The sequence below is a fragment of the Moschus berezovskii genome, chromosome 22 (assembly GCF_049115385.1).
Source record: "Moschus berezovskii isolate FMDL1 chromosome 22, NW_MosBer_1.0, whole genome shotgun sequence".
In the NCBI taxonomy this organism is placed as follows: Eukaryota; Metazoa; Chordata; class Mammalia; order Artiodactyla; family Moschidae; genus Moschus; species Moschus berezovskii.
The window spans coordinates 4,003,901-4,022,148 of NC_142481.1; the positions used below are offsets into that span (position 1 = coordinate 4,003,901).

The 18,248-nt window shown below is 45.3% G+C and overlaps 2 protein-coding genes across 8 annotated transcripts in view; both read right to left on the reverse strand.

Moving 5' to 3' along the window:
- Window positions 1-5,577, reverse strand: part of LOC129546404 (cationic amino acid transporter 3-like) — a 29,227-nt gene extending 23,650 nt beyond the window's left edge. For 4 of the 7 annotated variants that reach the window (XM_088830801.1, XM_088830798.1, XM_088830794.1 and 1 more), the window contains exon 1: window positions 5,429-5,577. The gene's annotated coding sequence lies outside the window, so the exon portion shown is untranslated. The remainder of the gene's footprint in view (window positions 1-5,428) is intronic. The other 3 variants (XM_088830795.1, XM_088830796.1, XM_088830797.1) reach the window with 2 other exon arrangements.
- Window positions 5,578-11,809: 6,232 nt separating this feature from the next.
- On the reverse strand, window positions 11,810-17,859 carry LOC129546172 (cationic amino acid transporter 3-like). The gene is given in 11 exon segments (XM_055411025.2): window positions 11,810-12,202; window positions 12,368-12,476; window positions 12,747-12,913; window positions 13,115-13,311; window positions 13,499-13,601; window positions 14,326-14,465; window positions 14,629-14,851; window positions 15,215-15,327; window positions 15,528-15,705; window positions 16,748-16,906; window positions 17,466-17,859. Coding segments are annotated over 11 exon segments (1,881 nt in total). The 5' UTR covers window positions 17,836-17,859; the 3' UTR covers window positions 11,810-12,080.
- Window positions 17,860-18,248: the final 389 nt, after the last annotated feature.

Below are 18,248 nucleotides of genomic sequence, written 5' to 3' on the forward strand. Positions count from 1 at the left end.
TCTCCTGGAGAAGCAGATGGCAAACCACTCCAGTATTCTCACCTGGGTAATCCCATGGACAGAAGAGCCTGGCAGGCTGTAGTCCATGGGGTCACAAAAGAGCCAGACACAACTGAGTGACTAAACAACAACAAATATATATATATATACACACATATATGTATATTCGTGCATGCATACAGTGGAATACTACTCAGCCATGAAAAATGAACCAATGATATGCAGCAGTATGGACCTAGAGCTTATCATAGTTAGTGAAGTAAGTCAGAAAGAGAAAGACAAATACCATATGATATCACTTATATGTGGAATCTAAACTACAACCCAAATGAACCTATCTATGAAACAGAGACTCACAGATACAGAGACCAGACATATGATGGCCAAGGGAGAGGGAGAAGGAAGGACTGGGAATTTGGGATTAGCACATGCAAACTATTATATATAGATAAACAATAAGATCCTACTGTATAGCACAGGAAACTATAATCAATATCTTGTGATAAACAGTCATTGAAAAGAATATATCAATATATATGTATATCTGAGTCACTTTGCTGTACAGAAGAAATTATCTGAACACTGTAAATCAACTATACTTCAATAAAGTGAAAAGAAAATAGTTCAAATTGAAGCAGCCAGTAAGTGAGATCTAAATTTTAAAAAATGAAACATCTAGAATGGGCATTAGGGATTTAGCAGTAAGGCGCACGCCCCTCTTTGACAACAGCAGGACATTTGGGATCCAGCTCACATATCTTACACTGAAAAAATTCCACACTGGTTTTACAAAAATCTTTTTTAAACAACTGCAATATAATAGGAGAAAACATACAGAGTTTAAAATAATGTAAAGACAGAGACTTAAGCCATGAGAATGGCATGTCTGACATCACATTGTATAGAATTTTCTTGTTGTTTAGTCATTCAGTCGTGTCTGACTCTTTTGTGGCCCCATGGACTATAACCTGCCAGGTTCCTCTGTCCATGTGGTTTCCCAGGCAAGAATACTGGAGTGGGTTGCCATTTCCTCCTTTAGGGGATCTTCCTGTCCCAGGGGTCAAACTCACGTCTCCTGCGATGGCAGGCAGCTTCGTTACCACTGATGCACCAGGGAAGCCCAATAGACAACCCCAACTGACAGGCACTCTCTTCCTGATACGATTCATGAGAGAGTCACTCAGGTCCGCCTCTGCTGCTTTCTCCCCACCCTCCCATCTTTCCAACATAATTCCCCAGGTTTTTAATTCATCTCACGGGGACTGTGGTAACTGTCGGAGGTACGTTCAGATTCCTCTTCTTTTTCCTTTTTCACTCAACAGTTACCCTGTGTTTCCAAGTGAGTGTCCCGATCATCACCCCTTCCCTAACTTCCCTGCTGTCTGACCTCTGTCTCTCAAATACCAACACCTCTTCATTTTCATGTACTTCCTAAAGTGTCTGAAATTATTACTCAATTCTATAACCATTGCTGAGTTTGGGTGCTTTGTATTTACATTGCACGTGAATATTTTACGTTGATGTTGAGTCACTGTGACCTGAGATTCACAGTTGATAACCTGCCCCCCCGGCCCTGTCCCCTCCCCGAGTCTTCAGAATGTTAGTCCTCACATCTGTGCCCCCTCTCCTGCCTCTTTTCTGTCTCAGAGGCAAACACTTCTTCATCTCGCTCTCTCTCTCTTGCCTTCTGCCCCCTCCCCCATGCATCCTGTTTCTGACATGAATTCGTCACTGTGCCTTGGACCAGTAGATTTCCTGTCTTGGTTGCATTTGGAAACCATCCAAATCCCTAAGCCAGGCTAGCCCTGACAGAACGGAAACTAAATCACAGGGGAGTTGAGAGAAAACCATGTGACCTGGGAAAAGAAGGAAAAATTCCCAATCACGGTCTCGTCAAAGATTCTTTCATTATGAGGGGACCCTCTCTGGAACACACACACATGCACCACGAGATTTCTCCCTTATCTTGTAAAAAGAAGTAGTCTAGAAATAAATGTAGTTATTTCATGTTTGTTGATATTCTTGCTTTTTGGACTTCCCTGGTGGCACAGTGGATGAGAATCCACCAGCTAATGCAGGGCACAGAGGTTCGATTCCTGGTCTGGGAAGATCCCACATGCCACAGAGCAACTAAGCCTGTGCTCCACAATAAGAGAAGCCACCGCAAGAAGCATGCACACCAAAGCAAAGAGTAGCCCCCTCGCCACAACCAGAAAGCCCACACAAAATCCTAGTGCGGCCAACATTTTTTAACAGTTTTTTAAAAATCAGATGCTTTGTAAAATTCGCCAGTGAAACTATCTTTTCTGTGTTAAGATGTTTCTCTGCACTGATTTAACCTCCTTACTTGTTTGTTATTGGTTTATTCGTATTGTTTATTTTATCCTGATTTTGTCTTGGTAAGTTGGATGCTTCTAAAGATTTGGTCTATTTCTTCTAGGTTATCCAATTTGTTGGCATATAGTTTTTCATAGTAGTTTCTTATAAGACTGTGTATATTTAAAGTACCATTTATAATATATCCTTCTTCTTTCTGATTTTATTTATTTGAGTATTCTCTTTTTAAAAAAATTTATTTATTTTAATTGGAGGCTAATTACTCTACAATATTGCAGTGGTTTTTGCCATACATTGACATGAATCAGCCACGGGTGTGTTGCTTTACAATGTTGTGTTAGTTTCTGCTATATAAAGAAGTGAATAAGCTTTGTTGTTGTTTAGTCACTCAATCATGTCTGACTCTGTGCCACCCCACGAACTGTAGCCTGCCAGGCTCTTCTGTCCCTGAGATTCTCCAGGCAAGAATACTGGAGTTGGTTGTTATTTCCTTCTCCAGGGAATCTTCCCAACCCAGGGATCAAACTGGCGTCTCCTGCATTGGCAGGTGGATCCTTTACTGCTGAGCCACAAGGGAAGGAAGCCCAGTGAAGAGCTATATGTGTACGTAGTCCCCTCCCTCGAGGGCCTCCCTCCTACCCCGTCATCCACCCCAACCCTCTAGGGCATCACAGAGCTACAGGCTGAGGTTCCTGTGCTCTATGCAGGTTCCTATTAGCGATCTGTTTTGCACATGTAGTGTATATATGTCAATCCTAATCCCCCAGTTTGTTCAACCCTCTGTTTCCCCCACTGTGTCCACATGTCAGTGAGCTATCACCTCACAGCAGTCAGAACGGTCACCATCGGAAAATCTACAAACAATAAATGCTGGAGAGGATGTGGGGAGAAGGGAACTCTACTGCACTGCTGGTGGAAAAGTAAACTGACAGCCACTATGGAGAACACGATGGACATTCCTGAACAAACCAGGAATGAAACTACCATATGACCCGGCCATCCACTACGGGGCATAAACCCTGAGAAAACCAAAGTCAAATCAAACCGAATCAGAAAGATAGATGTACCCGGATGTTCACTGCAGCCCTATCTACAACAGGCAGGACATGGAAGCAAGCTGGATGTCCATAGACAGATGAATGGATAGAGAAGATGTGGTCCGTATATATAATGAAATGTTACTCAGCCATGAAAAGGAAAGAATTTGAGTCACTTGTAGCGAGGTGAATAGACCTAGAGTCTGTTATACAGAGTGAAGAAACTCAGAAAGAGAAAAACAGATATTGTATATTATGCATATGTACGGAATCTAAAAGAACAGGACTGATGAACCTATTTGGAGGGAAGGAATGGAGATGCAGGTGTAAGAACAGACTTGTGGACACAGTTGAGGGAGGAGAAGGCGGGGTGAACTGAGAAAGTAGTGCTGACATTTACACACGATTATGTGTGAAACAGATAGCTTGTGGGAAGCAGCTGTAGAACTCGGGGAACTCAGTCTGGAGCTCCGTGGTGACCTAGAGGGATGGGGACATATACATATAATTATGATTGAACCTCTTTGTTGTAAGGCAGAAACCAACACAACATTGTAAAGCGATTATCCTCCAACTAAAAAAATTGTAAAAATTTAAAAAATAAAGTATTATTAAATTTGGGGAAAAAAAAAGAAAAGGAAAAACAGATGGCCTCCCAAGTGCCTGGAGGGAGGGAGGACTAATCTTCATTCTGAATCAGAAATGACAGACTCTGTTTTCTATTATTTGGGACATAGAATATCTCCCCATTACACTGCTCTATAGGGCCAGGCTGATTCAGCAAACACGAGTTAAGTTCAGGGGGCTTCTGTCCATGTTACTCTTAAGGTCCAAGTTGAGCATTACGGTTGAGGGTAAGCATTCAAAGAGTCAGGAAGCTTCGATTAGGATTTCGGCCTCACGAACACCTCTCTGCCCCTGAACAAGTCATATACATCTCTGGACCTGTGTTTCCTTCTTGTTGAAATGCTGCTGATGAACCTTTGAGCCTTGTCATTAGGAACGTAAAATGGTGCAGTTGCTATGGATAAAGTATGGTGGTTCCTCCAAAAAACCAAAACTGAAATTACCATCATGGTTGGGCAGTCCCACTTCTGAGTGTACACCCAAAGAACTGAAAGTAAGGTCACAGGAGACCTCTGCACCCAAATGGCCATCCACGAAAAATGCATGGACAGAAAGTGATCTGTGCCTAAGAGGAGTATTATTCAGGAACAAAAAGGCAGGGAATTCTGATCCATGCTACGACAGGGACAATATCCTTGTGGACAAGAAACTTGAGGGCAATATGCTAAATGGTAAAAAGCCAGTCTCCAAAAGACAAATACCGTATGGTTCCACTTCTGTGAAATACCTGATATATAGTCAAATTTACAGAGACAGAAAAAAGAATGGTGGTTTACTAGGGACTGGGTGAGGGGAAAAATAGGGAGTCACTGTTAAATGAGAACCCAGTTTCAGTTTTACAAGATGAAAAGAGTTCTGCAAATTGGTGTCACGGCTGTGTAAATTTACCCGAAATTGCTGAACGGTTCATTTAAAAATGGTGAAGATGGCAAATTTATGTGTATTTTACCACACACACAAAAAAATTATGCCAGTGATAAACAGGAGAGCCAGCTTCACAGAGTTGCTGAGTGTACAAAACTCCAAGGTAACTTAACACTTAACACAAAACACAACCATCCTCAGTGGGATGCTCAGCTCCTAGAGGAGGCATCAGCAGACGTGGAGGGCAGGGAGGAGACAGGAGACTGAAGGCAGTGGCACCCGTATCACGAACCGTATGTGAGGGTCATCTTCCTGTCGTGTGAGCACCAGACTAAAAGCCGTCCAAGAGCCTCTGGACATAGATCCAATCTCTCCCAGGCCCTCCTCTCCTCACACAAACACAACAGCTCCCAGCTCCTTCTACTTTCATCTGGAAAACGGGTCTCTCCACCCTCAGGCTGGAGCCGGGCTGACCCCCTCCATTCTGGGGTTGCAGAGGTCTCTTTGGGAGGATGTGAACTCAGCACCCAGTCTCCCACAGAAGAGGGTGACCCGAGACTTACTGGATCCTTGGAGCAGAGCCTGGAGCACTGGGTCAGTCAGGGAGGCTGAGGTTCAGTCGCGCAGGGCAGGAGCTGATGTTTGTCCAAAAACCAAACAGGGAAGTCCCTGAGCACAGAAGATAACCCTTAACCCCTGGGTAGTTGGGGTGGGGAGGAGGCTGGGAGGACCGGAAGCTTATGCAAAGTTCCTGTCAGCGCTTAACACTTCTGTGGTTACCGTCAGGGGATTTTCAAAGATGTTTTTTAACTGGGGTAACGTACAAATGACATCTCCCTCATAGCTCAGTTGGTAAAGAATCTGCCTGCAATGCAGGAGACCAGGTTCGATTACTGGGTTGGGAAGATCCTCTGGAGAAGGGATAGGCTACCTACTCCAGTATTCTCACCTGGAGAATCCCATACACAGAGGAGCCTGGCAGGCAACAGTCCATGGGATCGAAAGAGTCGGACACGACTTAGTAACTAAACCACCACCAATGTACAAATAACAGGAAATTGACAATTTTAACCACCTTTAAATAATCAGTTCAGTTGTGTCATAACCAAAAGCAGAGTCCAGCTGCTGGCTACTCAAAAGCCATTGAGGAGACCAAGTTGGTGGAAGGAAAGTTTGCTTTATTTTGGATGCCAGCAATGGCGGGGAGGAGGTTTATACAACTGCCAAAGGTCAACTCCCCTGCCCACCCCACAAGCAGACAGTAACAGCTTTGATGGGTTTCCCTGGTAACTCAACTGGTAAAGCTTCCTCTAGCAGTGTAGGAGATACCACTTCGATTTCTGGGTCAGATAGATGGCCTGGAAAAGGAACAGGCTACCTACTCCAGTATCCTTGGGTTTCGCTGGTGGCTCAAACAGTGAAGAATCCGCCTGGAATGCAGAAGCCCTGGGTTCAAACCCTGGATTGGGAAGATCCCTTGAAGGAGGGTATGGCAACGCCCTCCAGTATTCTTGCCTGGAGAATCCCATGGACAGAGGAGCCTGTTGAGCTACAGCCCATAGGTTCGAAAAGACACAGACATGACTGAGCACTCACAAGAGCTTTTATAGACTCAGGGAGGAGGATACATTTAGAAACAGCACAGTTCACTCTGACAGTCATCTTGAAATTGGTCATCAGTGAGCTGACCAGCGTTGTCTTGATTGTTTTAGGCACAGTTAATTTTCAGTAACAACGTCAGCTTGTTCTCATTTCCTTGAGGCCCGTTCTCAGAATTGGGGCAGCTGTTGTCATGGCTACACTCTGGTCATCAGTTAGTTAACTTCTTCCAGCTGGTGGAAATGTCTGTATCCACATGCTCTCGGAATATTGTCTGCAGCCCTTGAGAAGGAACTAAAGGTCCGTGACTGTGCTTAGTCACCATATTATTATTATTATTTGTTCTCCTTTGACTGCTGTCCTTTGTTTCTGCATGCTCTCACTTTTTGGATTACACTTATTCTTTGGCTAAGCTTTTCCCACAGACCGAAGGCAGACAGAGGACATGGAGGTCAACAATCTACCCCTTTCCCATGTTAAGTACATTCATATTTTGTGCAACCAAACTCCAGGACATTTTTCCTCTGGCAAAACAGAAACTCTGTACACATTCAACAACAATTCCCCCTTTCTCCTTTCCCAGTTCCTGGCAATCACCATTCTTCTTTCTCCCTATGAATCTGACCACTCGGACCACTTCATTTCAGAGGAATCATCCACTATTTGTCCTCTCTTGTCAGGCTTATATTACTGAGTATAATGTCCACTAGGTGTATCCACGTTGTAGCATGTGTTCTATTCCCTGCTCTTAAATGCTGAATACACTCTATTATTGGTACCTATCACATTGGCTTAACCATCCTTTGTCAATAGGCAGTTGAGTTGCCTTCATGTCTTAGCTACTGTGAATGATGGTGCTGTGAACACGAGTGTACACATGTCTCTCCCCAAGTGTGGTTTCCACTCTTCTGGGTTTATCCTCAGAGGTAGAATTGCTGGATCATATGTTTCTAAGATATTTTATGTTCTGTGATGGAGAAAAACACATGTGCACCTATGTGACTGATACATGTCAATGTTTGGCAAAAACCACTACAATATTGTAATTAGCCTCCAATTAAAATAAATCAACTAATTAAAAAAAAAAAGTCTGTTTGAAGATAAGGATGAGCCACTGTCTTCTCACAGGTGCATGCCCTGGAAGGTAAAGCTCCCTTCCTAGACACCAGGGTCCTGTCATCTCACTATGCACCAAGTTTGTCTTTTGAAACCTTGAAGGAGTGCACCCTGTCATGCATGATGTTTGTTCTTTGGTCAGACAAGGTATAAGATTATGTTGAAAAAGATGCTTCAAGAAAGCAGTTCCTCGGAGTTTCTGAGCATCTGTCTCTGGAGTATAATCCTCAATTTGACTCAGACAAAATGCTTCCCTATTCCCATTATACATTGTTTATTGATTATTTCTTTGGATGCTTGAATTTTTGATCATCAAGGACCCTGAGAAGTAGGGGCTGTGAGACTGGTGGCCCCACTCAGGCCCTGCTCCCTCCCAGTCCTCTTACACTTCTCAATGCCCCACAGTCTGCACATGGCCTGAGACACTCCAGTGTGGGCAGACCCCAAGCCCAGCTGGACCCCAACCAGGAGGAGGGGAATTTAACATCTGATGTTCATTCAAGCAGCACAAGCATTGAATCAGCATCGCGCTTGTGTCTAGCCTTGCACAAAGGGGTGGAAGAGGGTAAATGGGAAGGTGTCCTCCTTGTCTTTTTCTTCAAGGAGTTCTCTTTGCTGAGCACACAGGCAAGGAGGGGAAAGGGATAAAAAAGGTAAGGAGCTCCAGTCTTCAGGAAGGAAAACCAGGGAGAGGGAAGTGGAGTGGTGAAGGGAGTGAGGTGGGGTACTGGTGAAGGGTTGACTAGATTCAGAAATCTATCAAGTAACCCCTAAGATAAGACCCTTGACACAGACCATCAAAATAAGACTTAAATGTAGTAGTTGACTCTTACATTAACTTCTTTTTTTTTAATTGAAGTATAGTTGACTCATAATATTGCAATTTTTTTTTTCAAAAATCCAACTACTCAGGGTGGAATAAAGTGGTTTAAGGTGTTGTTGAGATTTAGACACTGTCCATCTGTCACAGCAGTTAGCCTCTCGGGGGCATAATGCCTCCAAGGAGAAATTGCAATTCTGCTCGCCAGTTGTGAAATACTGCAATTCAGTTGCTCAGTGGTGTCTGACTATTTATAACCCCATGGACTGCAGCAAGCTAGGCTTCCCTGTTCATCACCAATCCCCAGAACTTGCTCAAACTCATGTCCATCAAGTCAGTGATGCCATCCAATCTTCTGTCGTCCCCTTCTCCTCCTGCCTGCCATCTTTCCCAGCATCAGGGTCTTTTTCAGTTAGTCAGTTCTTTGCATCAGGTGGCCACAGTATTGGAGCTTTAGCATCAGTCCTTTCAGTGAATATTCAAGACTGATGTCCTTTAGCATTGACTGGTATGATCTCTTTGCAGTTCAAGAGACTATCAAGGGTCTTCTCCAACACAACAGTTCAAAATTGTGAAAACAGTGAAATATTTAGGTCGTTTCATATCTAAGGAAGATTGTTGATTGATTCTGAAACAATTAAGGGAACCCTGGCTTTCTCAGTTCCCGATAATCCAGGGGATTTCTACGTCAAACCAGACATTGGGAGAATTAGGTGCCTGGATGTTCCTGCACTGCCCAGCCTCTCTATGCATTGCTAAACTCTACCCAACCAGACCCAACTGAATGTCAGAGGGAGAAAAGACTGTCAATGTTTTAACATCTGCATTCACCCAGGCTCCAGCATTAGGCCACCCTACCTATAAATCTCCATGTTTCATCATTGTACCTGAAGATAGAGGGTTCACCCTGAGCACATAAACTCGAAGGCCTGTTGACTTGCATTGAGTCATCCGCTACTCTAGCCCAGCAGTTAGTTTTGTAACCAATCGCTGGTTTGGCCACTTGCTTCTCGACCAACGATAACTCAAGGAACAAGCTTCTGTAGAGAAGAAAGATGCTTTATTCAGAAAAGCCCACAATCTGGGGAGAAGGTGGACTTTTGCCCAGGCCAGTTCTCATCCACCATGAGAATCTTTAAAGGGAAAAAAACCTCAATTAATCATTAAGGCTGAAAAAAAAAATCATTAAGGCTGGAGGTCAGATTCCCTGTCATTTTTCCATTGCTGCAAGCCAGCTGACTTCCCTGTCTTCCCTGGGATGCTGTCTTGCTGGTGTGATCCACCTGCAACTGGAGGTTCTCTTGCCCTTGTGGTCCACCTGCAAATTTACTAAGAAGAAGCTAGGGGTAGTCATTCTTAAATACTTAATTCTATTTTTTTTTTTTTTGGCCACAATCTGAGGCATGCGGGATCTTTGTTCCCTGACCAAGGATTGAAGCCATGCCCCCTGCATTGGGAGCATGGAGTCTTCACCACTGGAGCCAGGAAAGTCCCTTAACCTACTTAATTCTTCATTCTTATTCCTTCTAGTCCAGAAGAGGAATCAACAGTTTAGTTAAGGTGTCGCATATATTTGCATGCGTATCTCGCTCGTGTCTGACTCTCCATGACTTTGTGGACTGTAGCCCATCAGGCTCCTCTGTCTGTGGGATTTTTCAGGTAAGAATACTGGAGTGGGTTGCCATTTCCTTCTCCAGAGGATCTCCCCAACTCAGGGATCAAGCCCACGTCTTCTGTGTCTCCTGCATGGGCAAGTGGATTCTTTACCACTGAGCCACCTGGGAAGGCCCTGTGTATATTTAGGAAAGCAGAAATCAGGAGCTAAGTTAAATGTTTCCTAATGATCTCATCTTTATGATTAAGGTCTAAGAAGGTGGACAAACAGAAAAGGGCCAAGGACTTCTTAGAGTATGAATATTAGTTTTTGTTGGTGGAGGGGACAGAAATCTATTGCACACCAAACAGAGTACAGTATTGTGTAAGCTAACTTTTATGTGCACTGAGAAACAGACAAAAAAACTGTTTGACTTTCTTTTATGTCAACTTTGTAGAACCAAGCCAGCAATATCTCCAAGGTATGCTTGTATTAACTCTCCACTGTGGGTTCCATGATTTGATTGTTACAGAAGTGTACCGTTTTTCTTTCCTGGAGAACTACCCACATTCTGATCAGGCTGACTTTTAGTTTTGGCTGCTTCATTTGGTATGTTAGTAACGGGTTACCCGACCAGGGATGGAACCTGTCTCCTCATCACCCCCTCCCCGTCCCATCCCTACCCACCGTCTCCAGAGAAGTCCCTGGCTGATGAAGTTTTCAGTTGGATTGTGAATCTATCCCTATCTCTGCTAGGAGCTCGTAGTTGATCTAAAGACGTGATTAATTCGGATTCAGATTTTCTTCAGGACTACTTTATGGGCAGTGTTGTGTATGGCCTCTTACAGCACATTGGGTATCATGTGAGATCTGGTTGTCCCACGTCAATAAGGAAGAATGATAAGCAGGTGGCGTCAACCTGTTCTATCAAAGTTTTACCCAAAAGGTTCCGTCTCCATTCCTTGCATCCTGAGCCTGCAGTTTCATTAGCGCCTGAAAGGTAGTGTTTTCCAGATTCTATTCATCCTCCATTTATTCTTCAGTTCATCTAATGACTTGTGTTGGTTTCTTGACACCCACCCTCCCTTCACTCTACTTCACTTGTTCGTTCCCACAAACCATCCTCTCTTTCGTTCTTACAGCTTCTGCAATGTCCATAACCTCGAGTGTGAGCATCTGTTCTGCAGCAACATCTTTTTGTCTTGTCTCTCCAAGATAACTTCTTCCCTTTTACTTACAGTTTGGTTGCACTCTTTTTTTCCATTACACTAAAAATGCTTTCCATTGCTAACTTTTGCTTGCACTAAAAATTATCTTTTAGTTAGACTTTTAACTTCTTACCTTTTAGTTATACCCATCAGTAATCATTTATCAACCAGAAATTACCTATGACCCCATTTCCCCACCTCTGGCAATGCAGGAGTTTTGGTTTGGTTGGTTTTTTTAATTAAGAACTTTCCTTCATCAGCTCAACTGTGTTACTCTAAGAGTCTGAGATGGAAAGCTAATGAAAAACAATCATTTTCACAATGTTACACTGTCTCAGTAAGGCTGGGAGAAAAGAGAAATATAATCATTTCTCTTTTCATGGTGAAATAATTCACTTGATCTGTATTATTTCTCTTTTTCTAAAGTCTACTTGGATAGTAATACAGCTACCCTGACTTTCTTGTGTGACTATTTGCACATTTACTTCCAGTCTGTTTGTGTTCTAATTTTGACAACATACATAGTTACCCGTGTTTCCTTCCTAAATGGCAGTCTCTGTGTTCTTGCTGGAAAGAGACACAAGAAGTTGCTTCTCGCAGTCTGGTTAATATTTTATTCCTTCCTCTGGTTACTGGCTACACTGTGGTAATTTTGTTGTGAAAGTTCATTTTGCTGCATGCTTAGGAAGCATGCACTTTTAAGTATGTCTGTTATGATTTTAAAACTTTGTTTTAAAAATATACATCATCCACTGGCAATAAATACAGAGCTGTAAATGCATCCCACGTTCACACTCCACAGAGGCTCAAAGTGCCCCTTAAACCAGAAGATACCTCCAGGGTTTGGAGGGATTCCGCACAGCATCAATTTCCTCGGGTTAGGCAGATTCAGCACTGGGGACGTTTTAATCCGGAGTCTGGGGGGTGGAGGCGGGTGGCTGTTGATCCTTGTTCCCTGCCAGTCTGCGTCGGATCTCATATCCTAAGTATATGACAGATCCTAGTAGGAAAATGAGACAATGAGAAGGAAAACTAGGCGCTTTCTTCACCTACAAATGCCCAGCAAGCTTCCTGTTATGGCATCTGACAGTTTTGGGGAGGGCTTCTAGGAAGAGGATTGGATCTGGTCACTCAAGAGGACTCTTCACCCTAAAAAGCCGCTTACCAATTGCTATCCAGATGCCAAATAAGATCCAGGTCTCAGAAGTTATCTGCATCATCAAGTAAACGTTCACAAAGATGCTCACCAGTGGGAGGACAGGCAACGCAGGGACCTGTGGGCAGAGTCAGTTCATCCCTGGACACAGCCCAGACATCTGAAAGGGAGACCCTGCCCCATGGTTGTGGGAAGACTCCAGGCTTATTCAGGCTGTGTGTTCAGTGCCTGCCCAGATTGGGTCTGTAAAGCAGTGAGTGTGGACCCAGGAAGGATTCATTGGTTTAGCAATGCTCTTTACTACCCGGTTCAACAAAGAAGTTTAAAGGTCAATCACCCAGGCTTCATTCACTCAAGGTGGACACTTTGGACACACAAGGTCACCTACCCTGAACATAAGAGGACTGGGGCTCTGGGGCTGCCTCCAGATGATGGCCGTGACCCCAGTGATGAGCAGCAGCAGCAGCACAGCCACAGTTGTGAGCCCGGGGTCTCCAGAGAACACCTGGCTGGGCCACTGGGCCAGGACCAGGCTCAGGAGGGTCAGCAGGAGAACTGCAGGGGTCAAGGAGGAGGAGAACAGGCTGGACTCAGAAGACAAAGACGTCAGGACCTCGGTCACACCCCTCCCCAGGCTGCTCACGTCAGGAAGGGCCATCGTACCTCCAAGACCCCTTTCTCAACAGCCAAAGACTCAGAATCCCAACCTATCTTGTCAGTTTCAAAATATGACCAAAGAGAAATCCCACTGCTCACCAAGCAGAGAGGCACATCCATAGACAATCTGCCCAGATATCTGGGTGGGTATGTTGCTGGTAGGGAACCACAGACTCTTTAGAATCCTTAAGGGTCCTGCTTCAGGTACAGGTTCTGAAGGACTTGCTTCATGATCAGAAATCTCATTTCCCTCCTCTGTTTTCTCCTTCTTGCTTAAAATCTGGTCTGGTTGGTACCTGAAGGAGGGATATCAGGGCAGTATTCACAGCAGCACTTACCCATTCAACATCAGACAATATAATCCAGCTCTTTCTTGCCTTAAGCCTAGTGAGACATATAGAAGGCAGCAAGAAGGCAGAAGAGGATCACCTCCCCATCACCCCTGAGAGTCCAAGGCTCTCAGCCAAGGTTAGTGGGTCTCACCTGAGGACAAGTACAGAAACAGCCACAAGGGTATAAGCAGGCAGGATCCCAGCTGACATGAGTCTCAGCAGATCAAGGATCCTGAGGAGTGATGCCATGAGCCCTAGAATGAGGGTGGGGGGAGGGAGTGAGAATCCCGTGGAAACATTCATGTTAAAGAAATTGGTTAAAGAAAGAATGATCCATTGGTGGGTGAATGGATAAAGAAGCTGTGGAATATACATATACAATGGAATACTACTCAGTCATAAAAGAGGAACACATTTGAGTCAGTTCTAATGAGGTGGATGAACCTAGAGCCTATTATTCAGGAGCGGAGTAAGTCAGAAAGAGAAGAACAAACATCATATATTAATGCATATATATGGAATCTAGAAAGATGGTATATGGGATCACACAGAGTCGGACACGACTGAAGTGACTTAGCAGTAGCAGAAAGATGGTACTAATGAACCTATTCACAGGGCAGCCATTGAGGTGCAGATGTAGAGAACAGACTGACGGACAAGGGCAGGAGAGAAGAAGGAGAGGGTGAAATGAATGGAGGTTAGCATGGAAGCATGTACACTAATGTATGCAAAATAGACAGCCAGTGGAAATTTTCTGTGTGACTCAGGGAACTCAAACTGGGGCTCTGTAATAACCTAGAGGGGTGAGAGGTGGGAGGGAGACTCAAGAGGGAAGGTTCATAGGTATACCTATGACTGGTTCATGTTGATGTATGACAGACATCAAACCAATTTTGTAAAGCAATCATCAATCATTTAAAATAAATACATAGAATTATTAAAAAAAAAAAAAGGAAATAAAAGGCTTCCTTTATTCACCTGTAAGAGTTCCAGAAGCCAAGATGGCCATGATGGGGGTGCCAGTACGGGTGTGGATCCGGGCAAGAACTCGGAAAAGGAGCCCGTCAGCTGCCATTGCACAGGTCAGCTGAAACATGGAGAACATGGCCCATAGGAAGCTGGAAGAGAAAATGGAAAGATGTGTGAGGGTGTGCAGAAGCAGGAGAGACCAGGGCACCCTCGGTTCCTCGTCTAATGGTGTCCTTCATCTTGTCTCTCAACCCCAAGGGCTGGGGTACCTGAGCATCTGACAGTAGACGGGGAGAAAACCAGGACACTGACCTGTATAAAAGAGTACACAGTAAAACAACAGCCATGACATATCCAGCCGGGTCCCATCCGACCTGGAGGAAAGCCTGCGGTAAGGGGCTGTAAGGGTAAATCTGGTAGTAAGGCACCATGAGGGTGAGTGCCGCTGAGACTCCAGAGTACGCCAGAAAGCCGATGAAGATGGAGATCACCAAGCTCAAGGAGATGGAACGCTGAGGATTTGGGGCTTCCTTCCCTGCAGGACAGGAGGAAGTACTGGGTCAGGAAAGAAGCTGGAATGAAAGCAGAAAATCCCTTTCCTCTTGCAAGTCCAAAATCAGGCCTTTGTTGTTTAGTTACTCAGTCACGTATAATTCTTTGCAACCTCACGGACTACAGCGCGCCAGGCTTCCCTGTCCTTCACTAGCTCCCTGAGTTTCCTTAGACTCATGTCCATTGAGTCAGTGATGCCATCCAAGCATCTCATCCTCTGTCGCCCCCTTCTCCTGTGCCCTCAATCTTTCCCAGCATCAGGGTCTTACCGCCTACCAACCTCTGTGCCCAGGGGCAGCCCAATCAGTGCCCACAGCCTTGACGGGACACACGATGACCACGTTACCTGCAGTGACGATGCCATAAGACCCAAAATAGGAGGTGAAAAGTATAGCTGCTCCTTGGACAATCCCTTCAAAGCCAAAGGGCACAAATCCTCCAGAACCCAGAGGGCCCAGGCTATGGTAAGAGAAGGAAAGAGGAAGAACATGGGTGAGGTGAGTTCAGCCACTTCCACTGGGCTCCTCCCTTCATACCTGAAGACCTGGGCTCCAGGACCCCCATCACCTGGATCCACCAGCCCAGATGTCTGCAGTCCCCACCATGTTCCCAGCTCTGCACCAACACCACCCATGTGTTACCAAGAGGACCCTCCTGACCTAAAGGTGCTGCTGGATCCGGATGTGTTCAGTGTGTAGTCCTGCTCTGTGAGCTGCCAGTTGTGTGGGTCTCCCTTAATGAAGCCAGAGACGATCGTGAAGATGGGAACAAAAAGGTTCAAGCCTGTGAACACTTTGATGATCAGGGTTGTCACACGAGCTCCCAGAACCAGTAGTCCTGTGGGAAAGATGGAATATGAGACATCCAAGGTAACGAAATCCATGCACACAGAAAGCAGGCCAGTGGTTGCCAGGCATTGAGGGTGGTGGGGGTGGGGTGGATGGGTGCATAGTGACTGCTCAGTGGGCACATGGTTTCCTTTTGGGGAGATGAACATGTTTGGAACTCGATGGAGATGATGGCTGCCACACTGTGAAGGTACTAAGTCCCTCTGGACTCTACACTTTAAGAGCCTTCCCTGGTGACTCAGCAGTAAAGAATCTGCCTGTAATACAGGAGAAGAAGATGCAGGTTCAGTCCCTGGATCAGGAAGATCCCCTGGAGGAGGGCATGGCAACCCACTCCAGTATGCTTGCCTGGAGAATCCCATGGACAGAGTCCGTGGGGTCGCAAGGAGTTGCACATAACTGAAATGACTGAGCACCCACGCAGACACAACCACTTTAAGATGGCTAATTTCTTACTGGGCCAGTCATCTCACAGCACACGTCTGTCAAATCACCACTTTGTACACCTTAAACATATACAACATTGCAGGTCAATTATATCTCAATAAAACTGGGAAAGACAATAAATCAATTTTGTGCTATGAGAATAGCCTCTCAGTTTTAAAAAATCTGGTCTCAACATAGAGGAAGAAATTTGTCACTAAGTAAATGATTCTGAGCTGGGGTGATTTTGTCACTCAAGGGACGTTTGTCAATGTCTGGAGACATTCTGATGATCACAATTTAGCACCAGTATCTAGTGAGTAAGGCTGTGGATGCAACTTAACATTTCACTATGATTTATAAAAAAACAAAAATGAAACCCTACAGTGTGACGTTCAGGACAGCCCTCAACACCAAGAGATGAAGCATCACAAAGTGTCAAGGGTGCCAGGGTGGGAAAGCAATGGTCTGTGTGTCTTGCCGCCCTTACTCATAACCCCGATCCTTCTTTCCAGTCCGAATTCCACCTTCTGCCACCGCACAACTTTCCCACACCAGTTCCCCCTCCAAACTCCACTCTTCCCATCCTATGTCTGACCCCTTCTCACCAGTCATCAGCAGCACCAGGCCCAGGGCAATGAAGTCTGGGTACGGGGCCAGGAAAGAGGGCATGTGTGGAGAGAAAGTTCTTTCTAACGCATAAGAGATGTAGTTCCCAATGAGGCTGTCAAAGGCGTAGCTCCAAGCCCTGGTCACACAGGAAGCGGCTGCAGAGGCAGAAGAAGGGAGATTAATGGACAATGATTGAACCCCTACAATGCACCCTGGGATGTATTTATGGGAAAAACAGGCAAAATACTCACTTTCAAATGGTTTCTTTTCATGGGATTCGGGAGAGAAGAATCAGATGATTCAAAAAATAGGTCAACTATTTAATGTTAGGAGGAGATCAAAGTTATGCAAGAAAAGAACACTTTTCTTGCAAGTGGGACCAGGAGGGCTGAGAGATGAGGACTGAAATTTTAAATCAAGTGGTAAAGGAAAATCCCATGAAGGCAACAGCTGAGCAAAAACTTCAATACAGTGAGGGGACGAGTCTGTAGGAACTGGCTCCCTCTTGTCCACCCCCTACAGTTCCCTTTCCTCTGGGTTCTTGGCCCACATTTAAAGAAAACAGGATAGCTCAGTACAGCAAAGCTGTGGGGCTTTCTAGAGCTTCCCTCTACAAGCTCCATAACAAAGTGATATGAATGAGTGAAGACCCCAGTTACCCTCCTAGTTTCCTGACTCTTCAGCCCCACTTCGTCCCCCTCCCCATCATCTCACCAGCCACTAAATACAGTAAGACGTTCCAGCCAATGATGAAGGCGTGGAGTTCTCCCATGGTGACGATGCTATAAAGATACACAGAACTGGAACGTGGTACCCGGGACCAAAATTCGGCATAGCAGAGTCCAGACAACACAGAAGACAGGGCGACCACCAAAAAGCAGATGACGATCGCTGGTCCAGCTATGAGCAGGGTAATGACACCAATCAGGACGTACACGCCGGCCCCCAGAGTTCTGCCCACACCCAAGATCACCAGCTTGAGGGTGCTCAGAGGAGCTGTGCGACTCTCAGACTCCTCCCGGGGCCCCAGTGGCCTCTTGCGGACCAGCCCCTGACGAAACTGGCGGACATACTGACGCAGCATGCTAGATGGAGTTGAGGAGACCGCGATCTGCTGAGAAAACAAGACACAAAGCCATCAAGAAGGCCCTTCTGCCCTCGGCCCTGGGAGTCCAGCTCCACGAGCAATGGAGTGCTGAGGGGCAGGTGGTACAAGGCCACGTGGGCCAATTCTCCACCTCTGAGCTTTGGTTTTTCAAACGTAAATCAGACATTTAATATGCTTCAAAGTTACTGGAAGGGTTGCTTGAATAGAACTGAGGGGGAGTGTTTTTTTTTTAATCTCCCCTAAATGTGCTCTTTTGGTGTGTGGACTGCTTTGAGCTAGAGATGATTAAGACCCAGCAGACTCAGGAGAAGCTCCTTGCCTCTCCCTTAACTGCTCAAAATAATGTAGATTATACTACCCACGCCAGGATGAGAGCTGTCAACGGAAAG